At 35.9% G+C, this 24,764-nt stretch overlaps 3 protein-coding genes across 3 annotated transcripts; all 3 read right to left on the reverse strand.

The window, feature by feature from the left end:
• Nucleotides 1-1,994: 1,994 nt before the first annotated feature.
• LOC102503034 (olfactory receptor 2A2) lies at nucleotides 1,995-2,927 on the reverse strand. The gene has a single exon (XM_027776178.1). It carries the CDS (start codon nucleotides 2,925-2,927, stop codon nucleotides 1,995-1,997), a length of 933 nt encoding a protein of 310 aa, XP_027631979.1.
• A 7,769-nt stretch (nucleotides 2,928-10,696) lies between these two features.
• On the reverse strand, nucleotides 10,697-11,629 carry LOC102467689 (olfactory receptor 2A2). Its single transcript, XM_014592031.1, has one exon. The coding sequence runs from the start codon at nucleotides 11,627-11,629 to the stop codon at nucleotides 10,697-10,699; it is 933 nt and encodes a 310-aa protein (XP_014447517.1).
• A 10,504-nt stretch (nucleotides 11,630-22,133) lies between these two features.
• On the reverse strand, nucleotides 22,134-23,066 carry LOC102468113 (olfactory receptor 2A2). The gene has a single exon (XM_027776174.1). It carries the CDS (start codon nucleotides 23,064-23,066, stop codon nucleotides 22,134-22,136), a length of 933 nt encoding a protein of 310 aa, XP_027631975.1.
• Nucleotides 23,067-24,764: the final 1,698 nt, after the last annotated feature.

The following is a 24,764-nucleotide window of genomic DNA, read 5'->3' on the forward strand; positions in this document are numbered from 1 at the left end:
GACTGTAGGTCCTACCCTTTATTAGTTTTACTGTCATTTACCAAAGTTTCTTGCTCAATTTTGATGTGCAAACCTGGGAATTTTTTGCTGGTAAGAGAGGTAGATGATGCTGCTTATGTGAGAGCCGTCTCATAACTCTGGTGGCAGAGCTTTTGAACTAAAGACAAATTCTCCTTTTTAATTTCTTCCCTCTTATGTGGTATTATCTTCCTCTTCCTCCACCATCCTGGTCAAACTAGACAGGTTTAGAATCACAGTTCTGAAATACCATAGTATTGCAAGACTCCCCGTGGTCCTCCCTTTTACCGAATCACCCGCAAAAAAGGAGATACTGCTCTTCAGAAACTTGAAGAGAATCCTTTTTGGACCACATTGCTAAATAGAACAGAAGAGAGACTTTGGCACTCACAAATTCACAGCAAAAGAGAAACACACTTGCTCCTAGTTGAAGAAACATGCTTCTAAAAGGTATTTCTTAGTGAATACATCTCCCTATTGCTAGAAGTAGAAGAAGAGCTTGAGGTCTGAATAAACCAGGAAATATGTCTCCATCAACAGTGACTCCCCTCCATTTCTCAAAAAAACAGAGGAGGTTACCAAAATGTCAGAGAAAGAATTTAGAACTTTCATGGTGAACAAATTCTATGAGTTTGAACAGAAAAGAGAGTTTGAACTATACGAGATTAGGAAGTCCTCCCATGATATGAAAGAAGAAATGGATACACTAAGAAAGAATCAGATGGAACTATTAGAGATGAAATCTGTAATACAGGAAATCAAAAAACTCTCAAAAGTATTAAAAGTCAATTAGATTAGATCATGCTGAAGATCTAATCTCTGACATAGAAGATAAAACCTCTGACTTAGAGAAAACCACCAAAAAGATAGAGAAAATCACACACACACACACACACACACAATGAGAGTATAATACACGAAATATCAAATACTACAATGAGAAGGTGAAGAAACTAATAAGGGCATGGAAAATCTATTCCATGAAATCTTGGAAGAAAATTTCTCAAGTCTAGAGAGGCATTCAACCATCCAGACCCAAGAAATACAAAGGATTCCAAATAAAATCAACCCAAGAAGATCTTCCCCAAGGCAAATCTTAGCCAGACTGGCAAAGACCACAGATAGAGACAAGATACTAAATCTAGCAAGAGAGAAACAGGCGACTTACAAAGGTCTTCATCCCATCAGACTAACACCGGACTTCTCAAGGGAAACAATGCAAGCAAGGAAAAAATAGGAAAACATATTGAAAGTGTTAAGAGAGAAACAATTTGTTCAGACATTCAAAATGTTAACAGGAAAAATCTCAGCCAGCGCCTGCGCAGGTGACCTGATCTTGCCATATTGTGAATTATTTTAACAAACTTGTAAGTACAGAGTTAGAGCAATGTTTCAACATCTGCCTCTGAGAATATTAAAACATTTTTAAATGGATTTCATTTATTTGGTCATACTAAACAGCTTAAAATGTATTTTAGACTTCTATAAACATTATCTATTAGGTGTAGATAAAACTTTCACAACATTTTCCCCCCTGAACTCCTTCCTGAATTATTCCACGAGGAAATTTAGAGTTTCTAAGTCATTGATATAAATTTGAATATCCTATTTTCTGCTGCAGCTGGTGATGGTAGGAGTCACATATGTCAGAGTTGACATGTCAGAATGATGCGCTGATATCCCTGCTAATATTGGGATGACGTTTTATTTTCATATGTTCATATTTCTGATGTTAAAATCGATGTCATTGCAAAAAAAATGAAGTATTCTAATGCAGCTCCTCCATATTCTTTCTTAAAGGGCTACGCAGTCTAATAGCAGATGCATATCCATAAAATTGTTTCTCACTTTTAGGGCTACAATTTAGACAATTCTCATTAAACAAACCCTCGTCTGGACTTTTTCAGAAGTTTACCACATGAGAAAACCACGTCTCATAATAGGAAAAATTTACTGAACCAAGATGCTACCCTCATTCATGTGCCCCTCTTCTGCCCAAGTGCCCTGTAAAAGCCACCCTTCACCTGAGCGTTCCTCAGACTATAAATGAGAGGATTCAGCAATGGATTGAAGAGGCCGTAAAACAGGGTCAGAATTTTCTGTGTCTCTTGCCGTTGACTATCATCTGGGACCAAGTAGAGCAGCATAGCTATACCAAAGTAGAGCCCAACTACACAGAGGTGGGAAGAGCAGGTGGAAAATGCTTTTTTGCGACCCTCCTTTGACTTAATTTTCAGGGTATCCCAGAGGATGCATGTGTAGGAGATGAGCATCAAGGAAAAGGGCCCAATTAAAATCAACACACCACCAACAAAGACAATAAATGTATTGACCCAGGTGTCAGCACAGGCCAGTTTGAGCACAGCTAACATTTCACAGAAGAAGTGGTTCACCTCTTGGGGTCCACAGAAGGGCAACCTTACAAGAAGAAATATGTTTATAATTACCAGGGAAAATCCACATACCCACGAAATAACAGCAAGGACTGTGCACCTTCTCCAGTTCATGATGATGATGTACTGGAGAGGGTGGCAGATGGCCACATACCTGTCATAGGACATCACCACCAATATCATGCACTCTGTACCGGCAACAGTCAGACACAAAGTCATCTGCACAAGGTATGAGATAAAGGAGATAGTTCTTTTGTGCTGCACTAGGTTTCTCAGCATGTTAGGTATACTGCTGGAAGCATAGGCTATGTCGATGATGGCCAGGTGTGAGAGGAAGAAGTGCATTGGAGTGTGCAGTTGAGGATCTGACCAAATGAGTCCCAGAGTTATACCATTTGCCAGCAGACTGAAGATGTATAAGAGGGAGAAGACCCAGAAGATAAGTAGTTCCATCTCTGAACTGAGCTGGAATCCCACCAGGATAAATTCGGTGACCCATGATTGGTTGGTTTCCATTTCTTAATGATGATTAGTCAAGGATTGAAGAAGTGATGTAAAGTTATAACTAGGGAGTAAATGAAAATTGGAGTTCTTTATCTCAAAATATGAGAATAATCTTGAACACTATTCAGTTTACGGAACTCTTTTTTTCTTTTTGTCTTGTTTTAAATGTGTATTTTGAAGAATTCAAGCTTTCAGATGTGTATCAAGGGTCATTAATGGTATTATCATAAGTACTTTGCACATGTTCAATGGTTGTCCATGTTTTTCATATTTTCTTATCATTATTTTTACCTGAATTAATTTGTCTGATTATTAATTCTTTCTGAGGACTTCAGACTAATGTGAATTTATAATGAGATCATTGTTGATTTGTAAGTATCATTTTTCATTATTTACTCTTTAATATATTTCATTACATGATGAATTAAAAATAATACGAGATAATTTTTATCTGTTTTATTTATTATATAACCTATCATCTATATTTTAAAATTAAAATATTTCTCTGCCTTGTACTTTACACAAATATTATTTTATTGCATAAATGTTTAAATATGAGTGCCATATCCCAGTTAGTATTTTTGCCATATAATGCTATTAAGATTAAATTTTATGTTTGTCCTTTTTTTTAATTAAATCTTTATAGTAAATAAAGACAATGGATGTTCACAGGCAAGTATGTCTCTCTCTTTTTCTCTCTATGATTAGTATCATTGCTCTCACTCTTGTCATCCTTGTCTACCTATCAAAAAAGATAATAAACAAAAAATCAAAACATATCATTCCTGGAAGAAAACACACAATAGAAATACCCAGCAGATGGCATAGCAGTTATATTGCTTGATTCCCAAATGACCCACTGAGGTTTGAGTCCTGGACTCAATGGCTTGAAACTCACACTGGTCACGTGTGAATGCAGGTCCACGATCCCAGGAAGAGAGCAGAAGAGAACATATTCCAGGGTCACAATTGCTCCCTTTCTTCCTCCAGCAAGCTCACACGCCCCAAGGCTAAAACCTCTTTAAAAAATATACACATATATAATCTGTAATCTAAGTATCTGGATACTCCACTCTCTAGATTACAAAGTTTCTTTTACAAAGTTGTCCTATGTTCAGATTTTCAGCCTTTTCAAACTACCTTTGAGAGAAGCATTTGTCCTATTTAATATGTGTCAGTCCAATCTGGGATAAAAACCAGCAGTGTTTTGTGGACGTCGTGATCTCTATGCCCTCTGTTCTGAGTTTCCTTTCTACACATCCTTTAACCTCTATGTTAAGACCAAGTGGCACCGAAGTTTCACTTCATATCTAGTGGCTTCTTTTCAATTCCAGTTTGTGTCCCAAGAAGTCCTCCTGTTACCTGGACAAGTGATGACTGGAATGACATGTTTCTCCAGACCTCCATCATCTGTTACACAGGCATCTCTTTACCAATGCAATCAGTACACGTTAAAACAATTCTTCAATATACTGAACACCACAGCGTTTGAAAACAAAAGGTGCAAATTTTGTTATTGTTTTTAAAAAGTCATGGTGGAAGCACGTTTTCTACAGAGCTAACATACACCTAAGAAAATATTTATCATATCTTATTATGATGGATATAAATTTAATTTATATTGGTTATTGACTTTAAGTTTATGAGAGAATGGGTTTAATACTAAAAATAATTGGAAAATTACTGTGAATCACTGTGGAAAGTATCAGGCACAGGTAGCACAAGTTCTGAGGCAGGCTTCTGTGAAGCAGTAAATTGCATACGAGTTATTCAAAAACACTAACACCATCACACAGAGCCAATCCACCCCCTTACTGAGTATTGCGAAGTGATTGCTCAGAGGACAGAGAAAACTAGGGATCCTCAATTGAGGAGTTCTCTTGTATGTTTAGAACCATTTACTGTAGAAAAGAAGGTGTCAGTCTGTTTATTTTTCTGCATGCCTCATAAAAGTTCAGGTAATTGTCCGCCCATTCCTGGGTCTTTTTCAATTCTAGAGTTAGAGTAGATTCATATGAGTTGAATTTTCAGACACTTCTTAAAGGTACAGAGTTGATTAATAATATGTGTAAAAGAGTTACATTTTTCTGTCTTCAAAGAACATATATGCAAGATAAAACTTAAAAACTTAGGAAGGTATGATACCAAATGCTATTTATTTGAACTGAAATACCTCCTGTAACCAGTTGTAAAAGTGTGAGTTTTATGTTTCATACATATTTCTGTCTCATGATAATAGTAAATTAGTAGATAAGCAGGAACTCAAAAGTGTTATTAGATAGTGTTACTTAAGGGACCAGCATGTGGCATAGTAGCTAAGGTTCTAGACTCTCTTGTGGCTGACCGCTATTCCAGTCTGGAAGTGGTGGCTTGCAATTCCCACCAGGTGTGTGTGGGTGCATCCCCAAAATCCCAAATGGTGTACGGAGAAGGGATTGTGGCAGCGCCACATCTCTGGGGGATGATTTCTCATTTACATATGTCTCCTTTGAAAGTGTTAGTTCACATATTAATTTTATTTTTATCTAAAAATTACACATTCTAGTTTGTATTGTCTGTTTGCTTTGCGAGATATGTTGTCTACTAGAGAAAAGTATACAATTTGATTTAATCATTTGAAAATAATTTTTTAAAAAAAGTGCTATGAATTATCCATGTAATTTAAAAATAATTGTTTCTATAGTATATTCTTGAATAATCTTAAAGAAATTGACTATATTAAATCTGTAAGAAAAAACTCTGACAATATATGAATTAATTAATATATTATAACTGAGCGTTATATATAAGAAAATGTTTCAGGATACTTTTGATGAAAAATTAGTTCACAAGATAGTGAAGTAAGAAAGGCCCTTGAAGACATAAGAAACAATGTTTTGAACTTGGAAGTATATCAGCTTAGAGGAACCCTTTATTTTGTGACCAAAAATATTAAAAGTCCTATAAGAACAAGGGATGTTAAATGTTTGGTCACTGTATATGCAGACAAAACACAAGGTGTATTTGAATTCCACACTTGGAAAAGTTCTGAATCTTGTACTGTGGTTATGAAGTAAGCTAAAATTATATTCTGAGGTTTAAAAATGAATTCCCTGGGTTCATAAGATTAGTGTAGTATGAATCAGAACATTTTTATAACTATCATCGCCCTTGTCCATCTTGTCCAAAACTGTGACAAAAGAATTGAAAATGCCTTCTTTAAAAAAGAAATCCATTAACACTATCATTTTAGTGTATAAATTAGATAAACAAGTCTTTGGAAATTGCTTAAATAACAAAAGGAAATAAAAAGAAACATAACTGCTATAATTCATTTCCTGTATTATATGAATACAGGTATTCTAATGAAGGGTTTTCCAGGATAATGTCAATTCTTTGATGTACAGTAATATGGACGTTATTACCTTTTTATGTTTGTTTTCTACCTCTTGATGCATGGTCTATTGACATCTTCTCATATAATCTTACAATTGTCCAAGAAAGTTGATTAACAGAAATCATTAAATGTCTGCCTTTCAAGATGATTTTGCTTAAAAGTAAAAAATAAGTTTAGCAAATGTGTAGCTGAACTTAGAAAAAAAATAAAGAGCAATAACTCATTCAAAAGAAGAGAGTCCTAGGTCTCCTGCATTTTTATTCATATAAATAAATTTGGAGAGACTTATATAAGTATGCATACCACTAGTAATAATACATTTTGTAACAACTAATAGATTATTCTAAAATATAGAAGATAGGTACAGGGCCAGCTCATCTTTTCTTTTAGCTATTTTTAGCTCTGATTTGCTAAACTCTTTACTTTCATTTCTGTTGCCCTCATTTTCAATTCACTATTTAAAAGTAAAATGTAAAATTAATAGTAAAAGTTGATTGATTGAGACAATATACAGTGTAATCTGGATGGAAAATCTCATTTTGTATGTCATAATGATGTGTAGTGAATGAATGTAAATAAATAAATTTAAATTTAAAAATTAATTAAAAAAAAAAGAATAGTAAAGGAGATTGAAAACTCTTCAGAAGGTGTAGTACTGAAATGAAGGAGAAATGTCCAAAGATCCCTACATAAATGTTTCTTCCCAAAAGAGCGAGTAAAAAGCAGCAGGTCAGAAACATGGCGTGATGGCTGGTCTGTGCAAGTGCTCCCTCCCCTGGACCGTCAAGGAGCCAGGGAGCTTTATTGTATTTCTCCAACTCAGATCAGAAGTATCCATCCTGTCTTGTTTTAGGACAAATCCCATGTTGGATAACAGTACTTTCTGAGTTTAATAAAATTTAATAATGAGTGTGATCCCCTTGACAAGTTTCAATAAAAAAAACACCATATTGCAAACTTACCTGCTACACTGTTTTGACAAGGAACAGAATTGAGTGCAGATTGCCACTAGAATTTTGTTTTCTGAAGATTATTCTAGCAATATCTCTATCTAAGCTAGGTAGTATATAAGATCCTTTGATTCTGTCTGCTATATCAGAGTCTGAGCTAGAGGAAATGACCACCTACATACTGCTCAGAGTTCCAGGAGGCTTCTCATTTAATAGAGCTGGCCAATCGTGACCACAGCCTACCCACGTTGGGAGGTGCTGGTGAGACTGCTTCTCAGCCAACAAAGACCCTTAGCCCCAGCAGAAGCAGAAGAAGGTGTCAGAGTGAGTGGAGGTCAGTCAGTCTCTATTCCGACTCCTGGAACATATCCTTTGAGTCAGGGGTTCTCAGAGTTGTATTGAGGAGTGTCATTCTTTTTGATATAGCCATAGCTCTTTCTTCAGCTACCCTGTGCTACTGAAACTACCTGTTCTGAAAACCATCTCTCAGTGAAAATGAATCCCCTCTATGTAAGCAGGTATAAGCACCAGATATTCCTTAGGAAATCCTCCATGATCTAGAGAATCCCTCAGAGCTACATTACATATGAGACCCTCTAGTAAGCTTCAAAGGACACAGTTCTAATTCAGGAGCACTTGCTCCAGTGAATATGGGCACCACAGAATATAAAACCTACATTAAAACTTCAGGAGTAAAGGTTTTTTTTTTTTTTTTAGAGTTATCTAAATACACAAATCCCAGAAGGATAACGTCACATGCATCTCTCTTTCTACCTTCTAAGAGAGAAAAATGTTCCCTGAGTCTTCTCTCTGGAGGGGAACAAGGCTGTGCCTGGCCATGTGGGAATCCAGCACCTTAGTCACTAGGCCACCTGCTGGCCCTATAACTTGATTTCTTAATTTTAATAACTATAAAACATATAACAATGTTTATATTGAGGATAATTTGTATAGTCCATAGATAGTATGAGCTTATGGACTCTCCTTAATAATAATCAGCCTTGATGATGAATTTTCTGTGTAGCCTATATTACAAGTGCATTGCTAATCTTCAAAATAAATAGGCACATCTCCTTTATGGATAAAAATAAAAATCAAAAAAAAAAGAGAGAGAGAGACTGCAGGAAACAGCTCAGCACTTCACTGTGTCCCCACAGATTTAAAGATATCTCAAGGGTCAGTCCCTGAGAGAAGATCACAAATTACAGTACACACACCCTTACATTGATTAGCTGGATGAATTCGAGCTTCTCTTCAGCCCCCATGGACTGTGATTTTAGATGTTTGAAGGATGGTTGCCCTGTAACCTGGTGTGGCAATCTCTGTCTGCAACTGGATGTCATGGATACCCACAGGGATGGATTATAATAGCTAGAAGCAGTAATTATTGAAGCCACTCTATGGTTTTTTTTTTTCATTTTACTGAACATTATTTATATTTATTTATTTATTTATTTTAATTTGATGAGAGAGAGAGAGAGAGAGAGAGAGAAGAGCATAACTAAATTCTTCTAACTGTGAGGAAATAATTGGGCTGATGGAAAGTCATGACACATTTTTGCATAGGAAAACATAGAAAATATATGTAATGACATTTCTGATAACACAATAGGTCATAAAATTTGTTGTTTTAACCATTTTCATGTACAATTCAGTTGCATGAACTACATTAACAATATTGGACAATGATTACCAGTAGTAATTTCTAAAACATTCAACCAAACACAAATTTTTTTAACCACTAAATAGCAATTATTCTCTTTCTATAATTTTGATGGAATTCAATTTATCTGAGTTTCTTTTGTTACCTGTGGGAGAAAATGAAAGAATATTTCTTGGACTCCAATTTCCAAAGGTATGAAATAGTCTGCAAAACTACCAACTGCAAACATGGGCTAGCTCTTCATGAAAAAGAAAGTACAACTCCACTGACAATAAACTCCACTAATTTAAAAAGAAGAGACGTTAGTGATTTATTTAACTAATAATAGACACTATCTTTATTGATTTTACTGTTCTTTAGCTAGGGGCATTGCTCAATTTTGTTTCAGAAATCTAGAGAAATTTTGGGCTGCCATGAGAGGTAGATGGTGTTGGTTATGTGAAAACTGTCTCATAGTTCTGGTGTCATCCCAAAGTATCTTAAGGCGAATTAATTCAACATCCAAAATATTAAAAGGAAACATCTACCCCAGAGCCTGTACAGGTGACTGAATCTCGTCGTATTGGTAGTTATCGTAACCTCTGTACAAGTGCAAAATTAGAGCAATGCTTGATTCTTTGCCCCTGGGAATAGTTAAACGTTTTAAGTGGATTTTATTCACTTGGTCGTACTAAACAGTTTTTAATGTATTTTAGAATTAAAAAAAAAATTTAGGCAGATGTTTACTATAGGACCCATGCCCTCCTTGAAGAAACAGAGAGAGAAGAAAGACAAATAGTGAGAAAGCACCTCCTATGTGGTATGGCCCTGCCACAATCCCTTCTCCTTTCTCCTCTCGGTATTTTGGGCACACATGCACACGGGCCAGGTGTGAATTTTAAGCCATCTGATACAGGATGTAAACTGCAGTTGACTATGTGGGAGCCTAGTGTCTTAACCCTTCTGTCCCTAAACTTGTTTATACATATCTATTTGATGTATATTAAAACTTCTCAATATTTTTTTCTGTACTCCTAAATTAATCTACAAGGAAATGCAGAGTTTCTACGTCATTTATTTTCCTCACATTGAGTAGTGTTTTGAAATTCATGATTCTGCTCTATTGTCTTAACATTGCAGTACCTTTTGAGTTTTCACTCATCATATAAATTTTTCTTTTTTTTTTTTTAAGAGAGACTTTTGATATAGGATGTGTGTGCTCACCAGAAAGACAGAGAGCGACAGAGAAAAAGAAATCAATCCTCAGGGGAGTGGACCAAACCTCAATCCCTTCTCCTCCATTCTCCTCTCGGGATCTTAGGCCCGCATGCACATGAGCCAGTGTGAGTTTAAGCCTCCAGGTCTGGGACTCGAACCATGGTTGACTACATGTGAGTACAGTGATGAAGCCATTAAACCATCTACCTGCTGGTCCCAATATTATATTTATTTTAATCTTTCATATTCTGCTGCAGCAAGTAATGGTAGGAGTCACATATGTCAGAGCTGACATGCCAGAGTAATGTGTTGATATCCCTGCTGATATTGAGACGGCCATTTATCTTCATATGGTCATATTTTTTATATTAAAATCAATATCATTACAAAACATGTTAAGTATCCTAAAGTAGTTTCTCAATATTCCTACATGGCTACAGAGACTCAGAAGATATACATATCCATAAAATTGGTTCCCACTTTACGACTAGAATTTCGACAATAATAATTAAAGTCGTGTTTACCAAGGTTTATTGCATAAGGAAACCACATATCATTAGAGGAAAAATTTACTGAACCAAGATGCTGCCCTCCTTCACGTGACCCTCTTCTGCCCCAGTGCCCTGTAGAAGGCACCCTTCACCTGAGCGTTCCTCAGGCTATAAATGAGAGGGTTCAGTAATGGATTGAACAGACTGTAAAACAGGGTCAGAATTTTCTGTGGCTCCTGCCGTTGACTGTCATCTGGGACCAAGTACAGCAGCATAGCTATGCCAAAGTAGAGCCCAACCACACAGAGGTGGGAAGAGCAGGTGGAAAATGCTTTTTTGCGAGCCTCCTTTGACTTGATTTTCAGGATATCCTGGAGGATGCATGTGTAGGAGACGAGCATCAGGGAAAGGGGTCCAATTATAATAAACACACCACCGGCAAAGAGAATAATTGTATTGACCCAAGTATCACCACAGGACAGTTTGAGCACAGCTAAGATTTCACAGAAGAAGTGGTTCACCTCCTGGAGTCCACAAAAGGGCAGCTTTAGAAAGAGAATTAGATGTATTAGGACCAGAGAAAATCCACATGCCCAGGAAATGACAGCAAGGACTGTGCACCTTCTCCAGTTCATGATAATGGTGTACTGGAGAGGGTGGCAGATGGCCACATACCTGTCATAGGACATCACCACCAATATCATGCACTCTATAGAGGCAAAAGTCAAACACAAAGTCATCTGTATAATGCATGAGACAAAGGAGATATTTTTTGTGTGATACACTAGGTTTCTCAGCATATGAGGTACACTGCTGGAAGCATAGGATATGTCGATGATGGCCAGATGTGAGAGGAAGAAGTACATGGGGGTGTGTAATTGAGGATCCGACCAAATGAGTCTCAGGATGATGCCATTTGCCAGCAGATTGAAGGTATATAAGAGAGAGAAGACCCAGAAGAGAAGAAGTTCCAACTCTGAACTGAGCTGGAATCCCACCAGAATGAATTCTGTGACCCATGACTGGTTGGTTTCCATTTCTTAATTTTAGTTAGTCAAGTATTGAAGTGTAGTAGAAAAATCAGAACTGGAGAGTAAAAGAAAATTGAAGTTTAATCTGAAAATATGATAAGAGGAAATCTGTACATTTATCCTCACTTGATAGAACTCTCTTTGGTTTGTTTTTTGCCATTTTAAATTTGTATTTTGAAGAATTCAGGCTTCAGATAAATATAAAGAGTTATTTATGAAACTCTCACATATACTTCACATATTCAGTGATTGTCAATAGTTTCATATCTTTCTCTACTAGAACTTTATTAGTTTGTATTATTTCTCATTCTTTCTGGGGACTTCAGACTATTATGAATCTATAATGTGATCAGTGTTAATAATTTCTAAGTATCATATTTCATCATTTACTTTTTATATTTTAATTACATAGTTAATTAAAAATTATTTGAGGTAGAATTTTTATCCACAATCATAATGTATATAATTCAAAGTTAAAATATTTCTCTGCACTATACACCACTGTTTTATCACATACATGATTTCAATCAGCATATGTCTTAACACTGTTAGTTTGTGTGCCATAATGTTATATTGATTATGTATCGTATTTGTACTTTGTGTTTTCCTATTAAATCTTTATGCTAAATACCAAGAATAGAGCTTCACAGGCAAATCTCTCTCTCTTTCTTTTTATGATTATCATCATTGTTATCTTTGTCATCTGTCTCTATCCATTTAAATACCAAACAATCAAAACTGAAAACATATCATTCCCAGAAGCAAATACAAATGGGAAATAATCTCTAGTTTAGCTCTAAGGACACCACACTCTCATTTATCTTTTGTACAAAGTTGTCCAATGTTTAGCTTTTCAGCATTTTCATACTGTTTTTGAGAGGAGCATTGGTCCTAATATACATCAGTCAATTCTGGTACAAAACCACTGATGACAACTTTAAATGACATTTCCAGTGTTTCTTCCTGCCCAGGATCCAGTTTTCTGGAAGTCACTATCTCAATGTCCACTGTTCTGAGTTTCCTTCCTGCATATCCTTTAACCTCAAATGACCCAAAGTTTTACTTGGCATCTCATGGTCTCTTTTCAATTCCAGTTTTTGGCCCAAGAAGTTGTCCTGTTTCCTAAAGAAGTGATGACTGGATAAACGTTTATTTCAGATCTCCACCATTTCTTACACAGAAATTTTTTTACAAATGCAATCATTACAAGTTAAAACAATACTTCAATACAATCAACATCTGAGTCCAGCCAATGGCATAGTGGTTACATTGCTGGACTCCCACATGACTAACCACAGTTCATGTCTTGGATCCAGTGGCTTGAAAATCAAACTGGGCACATGTAAATGCATGCCCAATATCCCAAGTTGAGAATAGAGGAGAAGGGACTGTGGCATGGCCATCCTCCCTGCGGGGGGGTGGGATGGGGTGATTTTTCATTTTCCCTCTAACTGTCTCTGTCTCTGTCTCTAGTGAGCACATGTGCCCTATGGCAAAAATCTTTAAAAGAAGAAAGTGTGTGTGTGTGTGTGTGTGTGTGTATGTATGTATGTGTGTGTGTGTAAATTATGTTATTGTTTTTAATCACTCACAGCCAAAGCATGTTTTCTACAAAGCTACCATATATCTAAGAAAAGATGACTATATCATATTATGATGAATAAAAATTTAATTTATATTTAATACTGACTTTATTCTTAAGTTTATGGAGGCAGGATGGGTTTAGCAATAAAAATATTTTGGAAATTATTATATATCCCCTTGGAGAATATCAGGCATAGGTAGTGTAAATTCTTTTTTTTTTTTGTAGAGGTTTTCGCTATAGGGCGCGTGTGCTCACCAGACAGACAGACAGAGACATAGAGACAGAAAGCGAGAAATCACCCCCCAGGGGGGATGGTCACGCCGCAATCCCTTCTCCTCCATTCTCCTCTCGGGATCTTGGGCATGCACGCACACGCGCCCGGCGTGAGTTTTAAGCCACCAGGTCTGGAACGCGAATCGCGGTCGGGTAGTGTAAATTCTGAGGCACGTTTATGTGAAGCTGCAAATTGCTTGTGAGTTATTCATAAACACTAATGTTGTTACACAGTGCCTTCCCACTACCTGACTCAGTAATCTAAAATGGTGGCTCAGAGAACAGAGGAAATTAGAGCCTCTTATTTGAGGAATTCTCTTGTATGTTTCCAGTTACTATAGAAAAGAAGGTGACAGTCTGCTTATACTTCTCCATGCCTCATTAAAAGTTCAAGTAAATTGATCTTTTTCTATTATAGGGAATTAGAGTAGATTCATATGAGCAGGCTTTTCAGACACCTATTAAAGATATACAGTTGATTAGTAATATCTGCAAGAAGTGTTATATCAAGCCCTCAAAAATTCACAAACAATTTATAAACAGCCTACTCCTGAATGACTTTACAAGTATAGAAGTAATTAAGACTGAAATCAAAAGCTTCATAGAAACCAATGATAATGAACAAGCAAGCGTTTATAACCTATGGGAAACGCAAAAGTAGTCATAAGAGGGAAGTTTATAGCAATTAGTGCCCACAAGAAAAAAACAGCTTACCTGCAAAAAAATAATCAATCCAATTGAAAGATGGGAAAATGAGCTGAACTGACATTGCTCTGAAGAAGACACATGAATGGCCCAAAAGCATATGAAAACATGATTGACCTCTGATCATAAGAGAAATGCAAATCAAAACCACAATGAGATAGTACTTAACCCCAGTCAAAATGGCTAAAATTTTAAAAGGAAATAATGATAAGTACTGGCTAGGCTGTGGTGAAAAGGGAACTCTCCTACATTACTGGGAATGCAAATTAGTACAACCACTCAGAAAACTATATGGAGATTCCTCAGAAACCTAAGACCTGGTAATTCTACTCCTAGATATTTACCCAAAGGATAGAAAACTCTCTGTCAGAAAAATACTTGCACATACATGCTTATTACAACATTACTTATAATTGCCAGGACATAAATCAACCCAAATGTCCAAAAATACATGATTGACACTTGATAGAAAGTGAACGAATATGAAAGACTTAATGCTAAGCCAAGAAATCCAGGTATGAAAGACAGATTTGTGTCCCACTCAATACATACTGATTGCGCTATACAGCAGAAACTGAAAGTTTGGAAAGTACAGTAGCAGGAAGGACAACTGTAGATACTAGACATAGTAATGATAGGAGTAATGTGGGGTGAGTAATAGAGGGCAGAAGGGAAACAGGGGAAGGAAAAAAAAGATGTTTAATTGACTAAAAAATGAAAAACCATTTGCTAATAATAATGTGTATAGTAATGTCTTTGTCTTGACCTATGTGCATGGTATTCATGCTGAAAAAAGTGATGTACACTGTAAAGATATATGTGATTAAATGTAAGTTAAAAGAAAAAAAAGTTATGTCTATATCTTCAAAGTATATATATTGCATAGATATTGACGTGTGTATATATATATACCTGTTACACGTTCAATATAAAATAAAATGAGGATGATTGATACTAAATGCTATTTATTTGAATTGAAATGCCTTTTGTTAGCAGTTATAAAATCTTATGTTCAGGTAATATGTTACATACATTTTTCTGTGTCATTATAGACAGTAAATTAGAAGAAACAGGAGCTTAGGAAATATTAGTTAAATGCATTAATTTTATTTTTTAGCTGCAAATTAAATACACTAAACATCTTCTTTTGTCAGTATATCTTCTGTGCATGATATGTGTTCTGCTTTACTTGAAAAAGGTGCACAATTAAATTTAATAATTAGAAAATTGTTAAAAATGCTATAAATAATCCATGTAATTAAAAAATCACTTTCTGTAATATATATTGGAATAAGTTTAAAGAAGTGGACTCTATTTAATCTGCAGGAAAAAATAGCAATACATAAATGAATTAGTGTGTCATACATGCTTGAATGTTGCATATAAGAAAACATATCAGGATAGTCATTTGTTTGAAAAATTAGTTTATAAGAAAGTGAAATAAAGTAAGGTCCCGAAGACACAAGAAACAGCGTTTTGAACTTGGCAGAATATAGGCTTAGGGGAACCCTCATTTTTGTGGGCATAAGCCCTTTAAGAGCAAAGGCTCTTAAATTTTATATCTCTTTTATGCAACTAAAAATTGAACTGTATTTGAATTGTACATCTGGAAAGTTTTGAATTACTGTTCTGTGGAAATAAGAGTAAGGTAAAATTATATCCACTCAGATTTTTATCAATTTCCTTGGTGGATAACAAGATTATGCCGATGAATCAGAACATTTTTATACCTATCTCTGCCACCTGTCCCTCTTGGCCAGTACTTTGACAAATAACTTCAAAATGTCCTTAAAAAATCCATTTTCAGTATCATTTTAATGGACATTTTTAGTGAAACAAGTCTTCAAACATATGCTTGGCTGACAAAAGGAAATAAAAGAAACATGCCTTTTATATTTGATTTATCATAGTCTATGAATACAGGTATAACAGTTAAGCATTTTCCTAAGTAATATGCTTTGATATACAATAACATGAATATGATTACCTTTTTAATGTTTGTTTTCTCTTTTATTGAAGCACATTATATTAACATCTTCTCATATAACCTTTCAATTCTCCAAAAAACCTGATAAACATAAGTCAATAAATATCTCTCTTTCAAAATGATTTTCATTAAAAATAAAAAATGTGGCTAGAAAATTTATGGCTAAAACTAAAGAGGCAAAAAAAGGCAATAACTCAGACAAAAAAGAGACACCCCTAGATCTCTTGCATTTCTATGAGAAAGAAAGAGTTTGGCAAGGTTTATATAAATGCCCATTCTGTTTCTAACATGAATTTTTGCAACAACTAAAAGAATATTGCTAAAATGCACAAATTAAGCAGGGTCATCTTATCTTTTTGTTTTAATGATTTTTATCTCTGAATTGATAAATTCTTTATTTTCATTTCCATTGCCATTGTTTTCAATTCACTTTTTAAAAAAAAAAAACATAAAAATAATAGTAAAGGAGAATTAAGATCTAGAGGGTGCAGTCCTAAAATGCAGAAAACAATGACAGCGATTCTTAAATAAAAATATCTCTTCTCAGCAGGGCCAATAAAAGAGTAGCAACTCAGAGAAGTGGTGATGGCCAGACGATGTAGCTCCCGCAGGCCTGTGATGGAGCCCGGGAGCTTTACACTATGTCTCAGCTCTGATCAGCAATATTGGCACTCATTCTATCCCGTTTTGTGGTAGGACAAATCTCATTTCAAATAACAGAAATTTCTGAGTCTAATAAGAACTGAAAATGAGAGTGATATTGTTAAAAATTTCAATAAGAAATAACCATTTTGCAAACTTACCTGTTACACTGTTTTAGAAAGGAACAGAATTTACTGCTGACTGCTACTAGATTTGGTTTTCTGCTAATGGAGGCTATTCCATCAGTATCTCCATTTAGGCTAGGTAACATACATAGTTCTTTAATTTCATGTGCTGCATCAGAGCTTGATCCAGAGAAATGACTGCTTACGTGTAGCTCATAGTTCCAGGAGCCTTCTCAGTCAGAGCTGAGCGAAGCTGGCCGACCACCCAAGTGTGTTTCCACTTAGCCATATTGGGAGGTGCTGGTGAGACTGTCCCTGAGCCATCCAGGTTCCCCTGCCCTGGACCAGAAGGGAGAATCTGTCAGAGTGGAGGGAGGTCAGTGTGCGTCTATTCTGTCCCCTGGAGCACACGCTTTGAGTCAGGCAGGACTCAGGATGTATCACTCAGGAGCGTCATTCCTCTCTACACAGCCGTAGCTACTCCTGCTGCCACCCTCTGCTATTTTAATGATCTGTTTTGAAAACCACCTCACAGTGCAAACAAATCCCTTCTACATAAGAAGGTATAAGCACTGTATATTTTTTAGGAATATATGAGGAGACTTGAAGAAGTTGGTGGGGAAAAAAATGAATAAAAATGGTCTTATTTTGGTGCAAAATATTTTGAAACCTGTGTTTTTCATAATACAATTTTTTCATGAACTTTTTGAAGACCTCTCATACTTTTTCCTAGAAAAAAACATGTAGAGTTTAGTTATCTACTATAAGAAAGTCTGGAAGGTTCTAGAGGAATAAAGTAGCATTTATAGAGTTCTAAATGAAAACTCCAGGTGTAAAGGTTTTATTTAGTGTTATCTATGAAGTAAATTCCCAGAAGGTTGATGAGATGTTAGAGTTCTTCACTTTCTCCCTAAGGGTGTGGGGAAATTAATCCCCAAATATTTTCTCTGAGGAGAGCAAAGATTATGTCTGATTGTACAAGGCAGAAAGTTTAGGGGAAGGTGGGTACATCTTGGTACTGAACTGTACTCACACAGTTTTTCATCTTAACAGTCAACTACCTGAAAGAGATATCACAAATTACAGTATTCAGTATTCTCAAACCACACAGTTCGCCATCTGGGATCCAGCTGCCTTAACCTCCATGCCATCTGCTTGCCCAACATCTGTTTATTACGAGAATGCTTTGTGAAAGTTAGTTGAAACTTTAGGAGAAAAAAAAAATACAGAAAAGTTTCACCAGAGAGTCCTTCTCCATTGTGGCAATGGCCCTGTCTTTTGCAGGTTTGACTAGGATGTAATTACGCATCAACCCAACAACCCTAATTTCACTTCTGACTTCTTTTTGTCTCTTAAGCATAAAGAATATTTAAAGTGCACCCATGTTCTTCTGTTATTAAGGTAAAAAGGACCAGTAAGTTTTCTGTTTTCTTTCAATTTCAATCTTTTATTTTTAGAGAATTTTTAAAAATTTTGCTGTAGGACACATGAACTCGCTGGAGAGACAGAGACAGAGAGACAGGAGGCGATAAATCACGCCCCCAGTAGGGATGGCCATGCCACAATCCCTTCTCCTTCATTATCCTCTTGGGATTTTGAGCATGCACACACACGTGCCCAGCATGCGTTTCAAGCCACCAGGCTGGGACTAGAACCACAGTCGATTATGTGAGAGTCCAGAGACCTAATCATTACATCGTCTACTGATCCCCATACATTTTCTTTATGTAAGAAATTGTTTTTGTTTTTTAAGATCTGCGGAAATAGAATGATTGGAATAATGCAGGCATATTGACAGTGGGCATTTATTTTTTCTGGCTATAAGGTAGATATGTATTGTATTAAAGACTGCCTCTAAGACTTTCTTGCACACAAGCATAGATTCTCATTAACCTTATAGTACAAGTTTGAAGGGCTGCATCAGAAATCATACGAGGTGATTTTCTGAGTCTTAACCTTCTACTTGTTTGAAGAGCTTTGACTCACACAAAATATTGACCATTAATCAAGGGTCACAGCTAGCTGAAGCTTTCTAGGCTTATTTTTTAAAAGTCCGGGGAAAAAATATAAAACGAAATAAAGATACCACAGTTATTTTTGCTTTATAGATCCAGGGTATTCTGGGCACTAGATCATATGAATGGAGAGGCCCTTTAAGCTCATATTAAATATGCAGTCTGGGTCAAAGACTAAAATGATCACTGTAATATTTATTAAAGAATAACTATAAAATAATTATATTGTCACCATAAGTCTTTAGTTATTTTTCAAGACAAAGTTAAGGATCAAATAATGACGGATTTGAAATGAAGGGCATTCAATTTAATTCAAATATAGACTATACCATATAAAACTTGTCTTGAGGATGTGCATGAAATCATTTTATAGTTATATTTCACCTAAAGGAAAACTGGGGTCAGAATTTGTTGACAGTCTCAATAGATAAAAGAGCATCGAAGTTTTTCATACCAAGAATCTGAGGGCTGCATTGATTAAAATGAGAGACTGTGCCAGTCTAGTCTCATGGTTTAGGTAACCAGATCCCACACAGCCAACCATGGTTTGAATCCTGGCCTCAGTGACTTGAAAAATATGCCAGACATTGGGAACCAGCAGTTAGCGTAATGGCTATGTCGCTGGACTCCCACGTAGTCGACCGCGGTTCGCGTCCCGGACCCGGTGGCTTAAAAACTCATGCCGGGCGCGTGTGCGTGCGTGCCCAAGATCCCGAGAGGAGAATGGAGGAGAAGGGATTGCGGCGTGGCCATCCCCCCCGGGGGGGTGATTTCTCGCTTTCTGTCTCTATGTCTCTCTCTGTCTGTCTGGCGAGCGCACGCGCCCTATAGCGAAAACCTCTCCAAAAAAAAAAAAAAAAAAGCCAGACATTTATGTGTACAGGTGCCAAATGGAAAAAAAAATGGAAGAAAAGGGATTGCACTGTGATCAAGCCCCATTGAGAGTGCTTTCTCTCTCTCTCTCTCTCTTTCTCTCTCTCTCAGACATACACATTCTGGCAATTAAAAAAGATGAGGTATTTTTTTTTTGAAGCAAAGGCTCTATGATGTCTTAGATATTTTATTTTCTATAAATATGATTGATTGAGGGTCTTAGATATTTTATTTTCTATAAATATGATTGAGTGAGGGAGAATTGGCACATAGCAATGTATCAGATAAATGATTGTCATGATTTCATTGAACTTCTGTAATAAAATATCATGAACTTCATTGCTTACAGACAACGGGGATTTATTTCTCATTGTTCTGAAGGCTGAAAGTCCAAGATAAAAGTGCTGGCAGATTTAGTGTCAGATGAGCATCTCCTTTCTGATTCGTAAATGATGCCTTCTAGCTCTGTCCTCACATGGCTTTAGGAGCAAAGAAGTTCTGCAGCATTGTACTTATAGAGGCATTACTCCCATTCAGCTGAGCCTTCCTGACCTGGTCATAGCCTAAAGTCCCCACCTCTTAATACCATCACATTAGTATTTTTGAGAATTGGAGGTTACTTGAACATTCAGACCATTGCAATGAAATTCCATTTAGCTCCCCAAATCTGCCAAGAGTTCAGAACTGGGCAAGAAATATTAATACACTGTAAAGTTATATGTAATCCAATGTAATATAAAGAAGATTATGACGATAATAAAAATAAATTGAAAAAAAGAATACATGATGATAATGTTTATAGTGTCCCTAACTGTGTGAAATGTATTCATGTTGGAAAATTAACTTTACAAGTTAAGTAATGCATAGTGATTGAATGTATAAAAGAAATTAAAATAAAATATATTATATAAAAAAGAAACAATAAAAATAAAGCATACTCAGATTTAAATGGAAAGGTTAACTATAATAGTTAGAATTAATTTTTATTTTCATCAAGTAGGAATATTTACATCTTAGATATCAAGTCTTGTTTTCCAGATTATCTTTTAATTGTGTTTCTTTTCTGATTTCAAAGTGAAAAATCTTTTAATATTTATTTAATCAGTTTCCATCAGATGAGGTAATTCTCTCTCTCTTTGTCTGTGTCTCTCTCTCACAGAAGAAATAAGTAAATAAATGTAAAAAAACTTAACCAAAAACTAAAAAGTTAAGATGTTTTGGAATACACTATTATAGTACTAGAAGGAAAAAATAAAATGGTAAGGAAAAACCTAAATCTTAAAAAACAAAACAAAACAAAACAAAAACAACAAAAGTAACTGACATCTTTTCAAAAGATAACTAAATTGAACATCAACTTATTGAAATAAGCAATAAAGTCAGTATGAGCATTTCCTTGCCTGGACAATGGTTTCTATTGAACATACAATGCACTAATACCTGAAAAATGTTTCTTGTGAAAAAAAAATGTACTATATGTCTCCATCACTATGATATTTTCAGAAAACAACCAGCAGCCTTGACATTCACACCAATCAAATCAACTTGACTATTTCAAGGCAGTGAAGACTGATTATAGGAACTGTCATTTGGACTTGTTTTGACGCCTGTTGACATTTGCTCAGTGATAACAAAATTAATAGCAAATGATATGGGAAAATTTTTAATGCAGGACTTATCCAGAAGTTAGAATGCCTGTCTTTACCCTATCATTAGGTAAGTGTGGATAAGTCAACTAATATCTCTTCACATCAGCCCTTCCATTTAGGCATGTGTAAATCCTCTCATCTCTGTGGCTGGTTTCACACATATGTACACAGAAGCCACAGCCTGGCCAAGAGTGTCTCATTTTTCTTTGTCTCTTCTTAGTTTTCCATTATTTCAAATGAAAAAGCTAATATTTTAATTTAGCTATGTAAATGATATGCTATTAGAGCTATTCAGTTTGAAAGATATAGATATGCATGTCATTTATCTCCAGTTTTCAGTGTCACAATTTAGGTAATTCTTTTTTTTTTAAGTTATCTGTTTATTTATTCTTGTCATTATTAGTAGTATTTAAATTTGACCACAGGGAGACAGAGAGAGAGAGAGAGAGAAGGAAAATGAAAAAGCAAGTCACCAGGTCTGAACCACAGTCGGTCATATAGGAATCCAGTGCCTTAACCACCACACCATCTGCCAAACCTGGTAATTCTTGTTCTTAAGTGAAGCTTATTCTTGTGGACATTACCAGAAGTTTGTCACATAAGAAAAACACATTTTGTAAGAGGATAAGTCCACAGAACTAGAATGCCGCCCTTGATCATGAACCTCTGTTTTTCTTCAGTACCCTGTAGAAGGCACCCTTCACCTGAGCATTCCTCAAACTATAGATGAGGGGGTTCAACAATGGGTTGAAGAGGCTGTAAAACAAAGCAAGGATTTTCTGCTGCTCCTGCCGTTGACTGTTGTCTGGGACCAAGTAAACTACCATGGCTATGCCAAAGTAGAGCCCAACCACACAGAGGTGGGAGGAGCAGGTGGAAAAGGCCTTTTTGCGACTCTCCTTTGACTGGCTTTTCAGGATGGCCCAGAGGATGCACATGTAGGAGACTAGCATCAAGAAAAGGGGCCCAATTAAAGTAAACATACCACCAGCAACAAGAAAAATTTCATTGATCCAGATGTCAGCACAGGCCAGTTTGAGGACAGATAAGGTTTCACAGAAGAAGTGGTTCACTTCCTGGGGTCCACAGAAGGGCAATCTCAGAAGAAGAATTAGATTTATGATGGCCAGAGAAAATCCACATGTCCAAGCAGTGACAGCAAGGACTGTGCACATTCTCCAGTTCATGATGATGGTATACTGGAGAGGATGGCAAATGGCCACATATCTGTCGTAGGACATCACCACCAAAATAATGCACTCCGTAGAGGCGATAATAAAACAAAAGGTCATCTGTACAATGCATGAGACAAAAGAGATAGATTTTTTGTGTTGCAGTAGGTTTTCCAGCATGTTGAGTGAATTGCCAGAAGCATAGGATATGTCGATGATGGCCAGGTGTGAGAGGAAGAAGTACATGGGGGTGTGTAATTGAGGATCCAACCAAATGAGTCCCAGGATGATGCCGTTTGCCAGCAGACTGAAGATGTATAACAGAGAGAAGACCCAGAAGAGGAGCACTTCCTTCTCTGCACTGAGCTGGAATCCCAGTAGGATGAATTCTGTGACCCATGATTGGTTGAACCCCATTCTTTAATGACAGGTAGTCAAGGATTGAAGTGTGATAGAAAGGCCAGAACTGAAGAATCAAAGAAAATTGGAGTTATTTATGTCAAAGTGTGTTCAGAGGAAGCTTGTATATACCTGTCTTCACTTGACTAAACTTTCGTGGCTTCAATGTTTTCTCCATTTTAGTTTAGCTTTTTATTGTGAAGTAATTCAAAGTTTCAGATAAATATCAAGAATAATAAACAATTATATCATATAGTTCACACATATTCTATAACTACTTCTTTTTGTATTAGCTTATCATTCTCTTTGTATGTATATTGATATATGCTATTATTATTTTTTTCTGAGCTACTTGAGACAAATGTGGATCCATGATACCAATTTATCCCTAAATTTTTAGTTTTTTCCAAGCACAAAGATATTCTCTAGTATTATCATAATACCATACCAACATTTAAGAACGAAGAATTGACACTGTTTCTAAACACAGCATTTTCTGAACCTTTTGTCAAAGATGCAATCCAAGATCACATAGTATATTGGATCTCTTCTAATCTGAGAAGAAATTACCAGATGTTTTCTAGCTGTCTCAAAATTGATATATTTTGTAGAATGTTTCACAATTTGTATGTTCTATTGATACTTTCTGTTTTTATTTAGATTAAAATTTGGGGCAGGAAAAATGTCACTGTATCATTGTTATGGAAAAATTACTACTTAATGAAGCAAGCTAGGTTATGAAGGAGAGACATTGTATGTCCCCACTTGATATATACCGAGTGTCTGCACTCTATGACTGAAACTGAATGACTAAAGGATATAGAAACACAGTAAATGGTTATGAATACCAGATAATAGTGTGAGGAGAGAGTTGGTGAAGGAGCAGAGTCTGAGGAAGGACATTAAGGAGAAAAATCGAGAGGCAAAGCATTAATGGGACAAAAAAAATGGGGTATTATCTGTTGAAGATAACTGTATAGAATTATCAACTGTACTGGGGAGAAACTTAAGACACAAAAGACAACATTTTTTATTTTTGCAAAATATTAGCCTAAGGGAGACATACATTTTGTGGGCAGTGACCCTTTTAAAGCAATGGCTAAAAAAAAAAAGACAGTTCTAGATCTGTGCTTTTATAAATTTGAACAAATTTGTGGGAGGCTTATATAAACACACATTAAGTTGGTAGAATTAGCTTTTTCTACAACTAATAAAATTGTTTTAATGTAGACAAGAGGCACAATAACATCTCGACTTTTTAATTTAGTTATTTTTGTCTATAAATTAATAAACTGTTGCCTTCACCTCCATTGTAATCACTCTCAATTCACTTTTTAAAAAATTACTTAAAAACAGTGACAAAGTAAGATTAAAACTCTCTAGAAGATGCAGCAGTGAATAAGAGAAGAATATTATAAAGATACTAAATAAAAATACTCCTTCTCAAGGGTCCGTAAAAGAACAGCAGCTCAGAGAACCACTGTGTGTGGTTTGTATGCCTGGGGTCTGCCCTGCTGCTTCTGTATCTAAGCTAGGGAGTGGTATCTCATTTCTCCAACTCCGATCAGTAGTATTGGCATTCATTCTATTCATTGTGTGGTAGGACAAATCCTTTTTCAAGTACAGCAATTTCTGAATCTAATTGTTAACAACAAGAGAAATTTGAGTAATAACTACATTACACACTTACCTCTATTCTGTTTCAAAAGGGAAAGA

The sequence above is a fragment of the Tupaia chinensis genome, unplaced genomic scaffold, assembly GCF_000334495.1.
Source record: "Tupaia chinensis unplaced genomic scaffold, TupChi_1.0 Scaffold000637_1, whole genome shotgun sequence".
Lineage (NCBI taxonomy): Eukaryota > Metazoa > Chordata > Mammalia > Scandentia > Tupaiidae > Tupaia > Tupaia belangeri.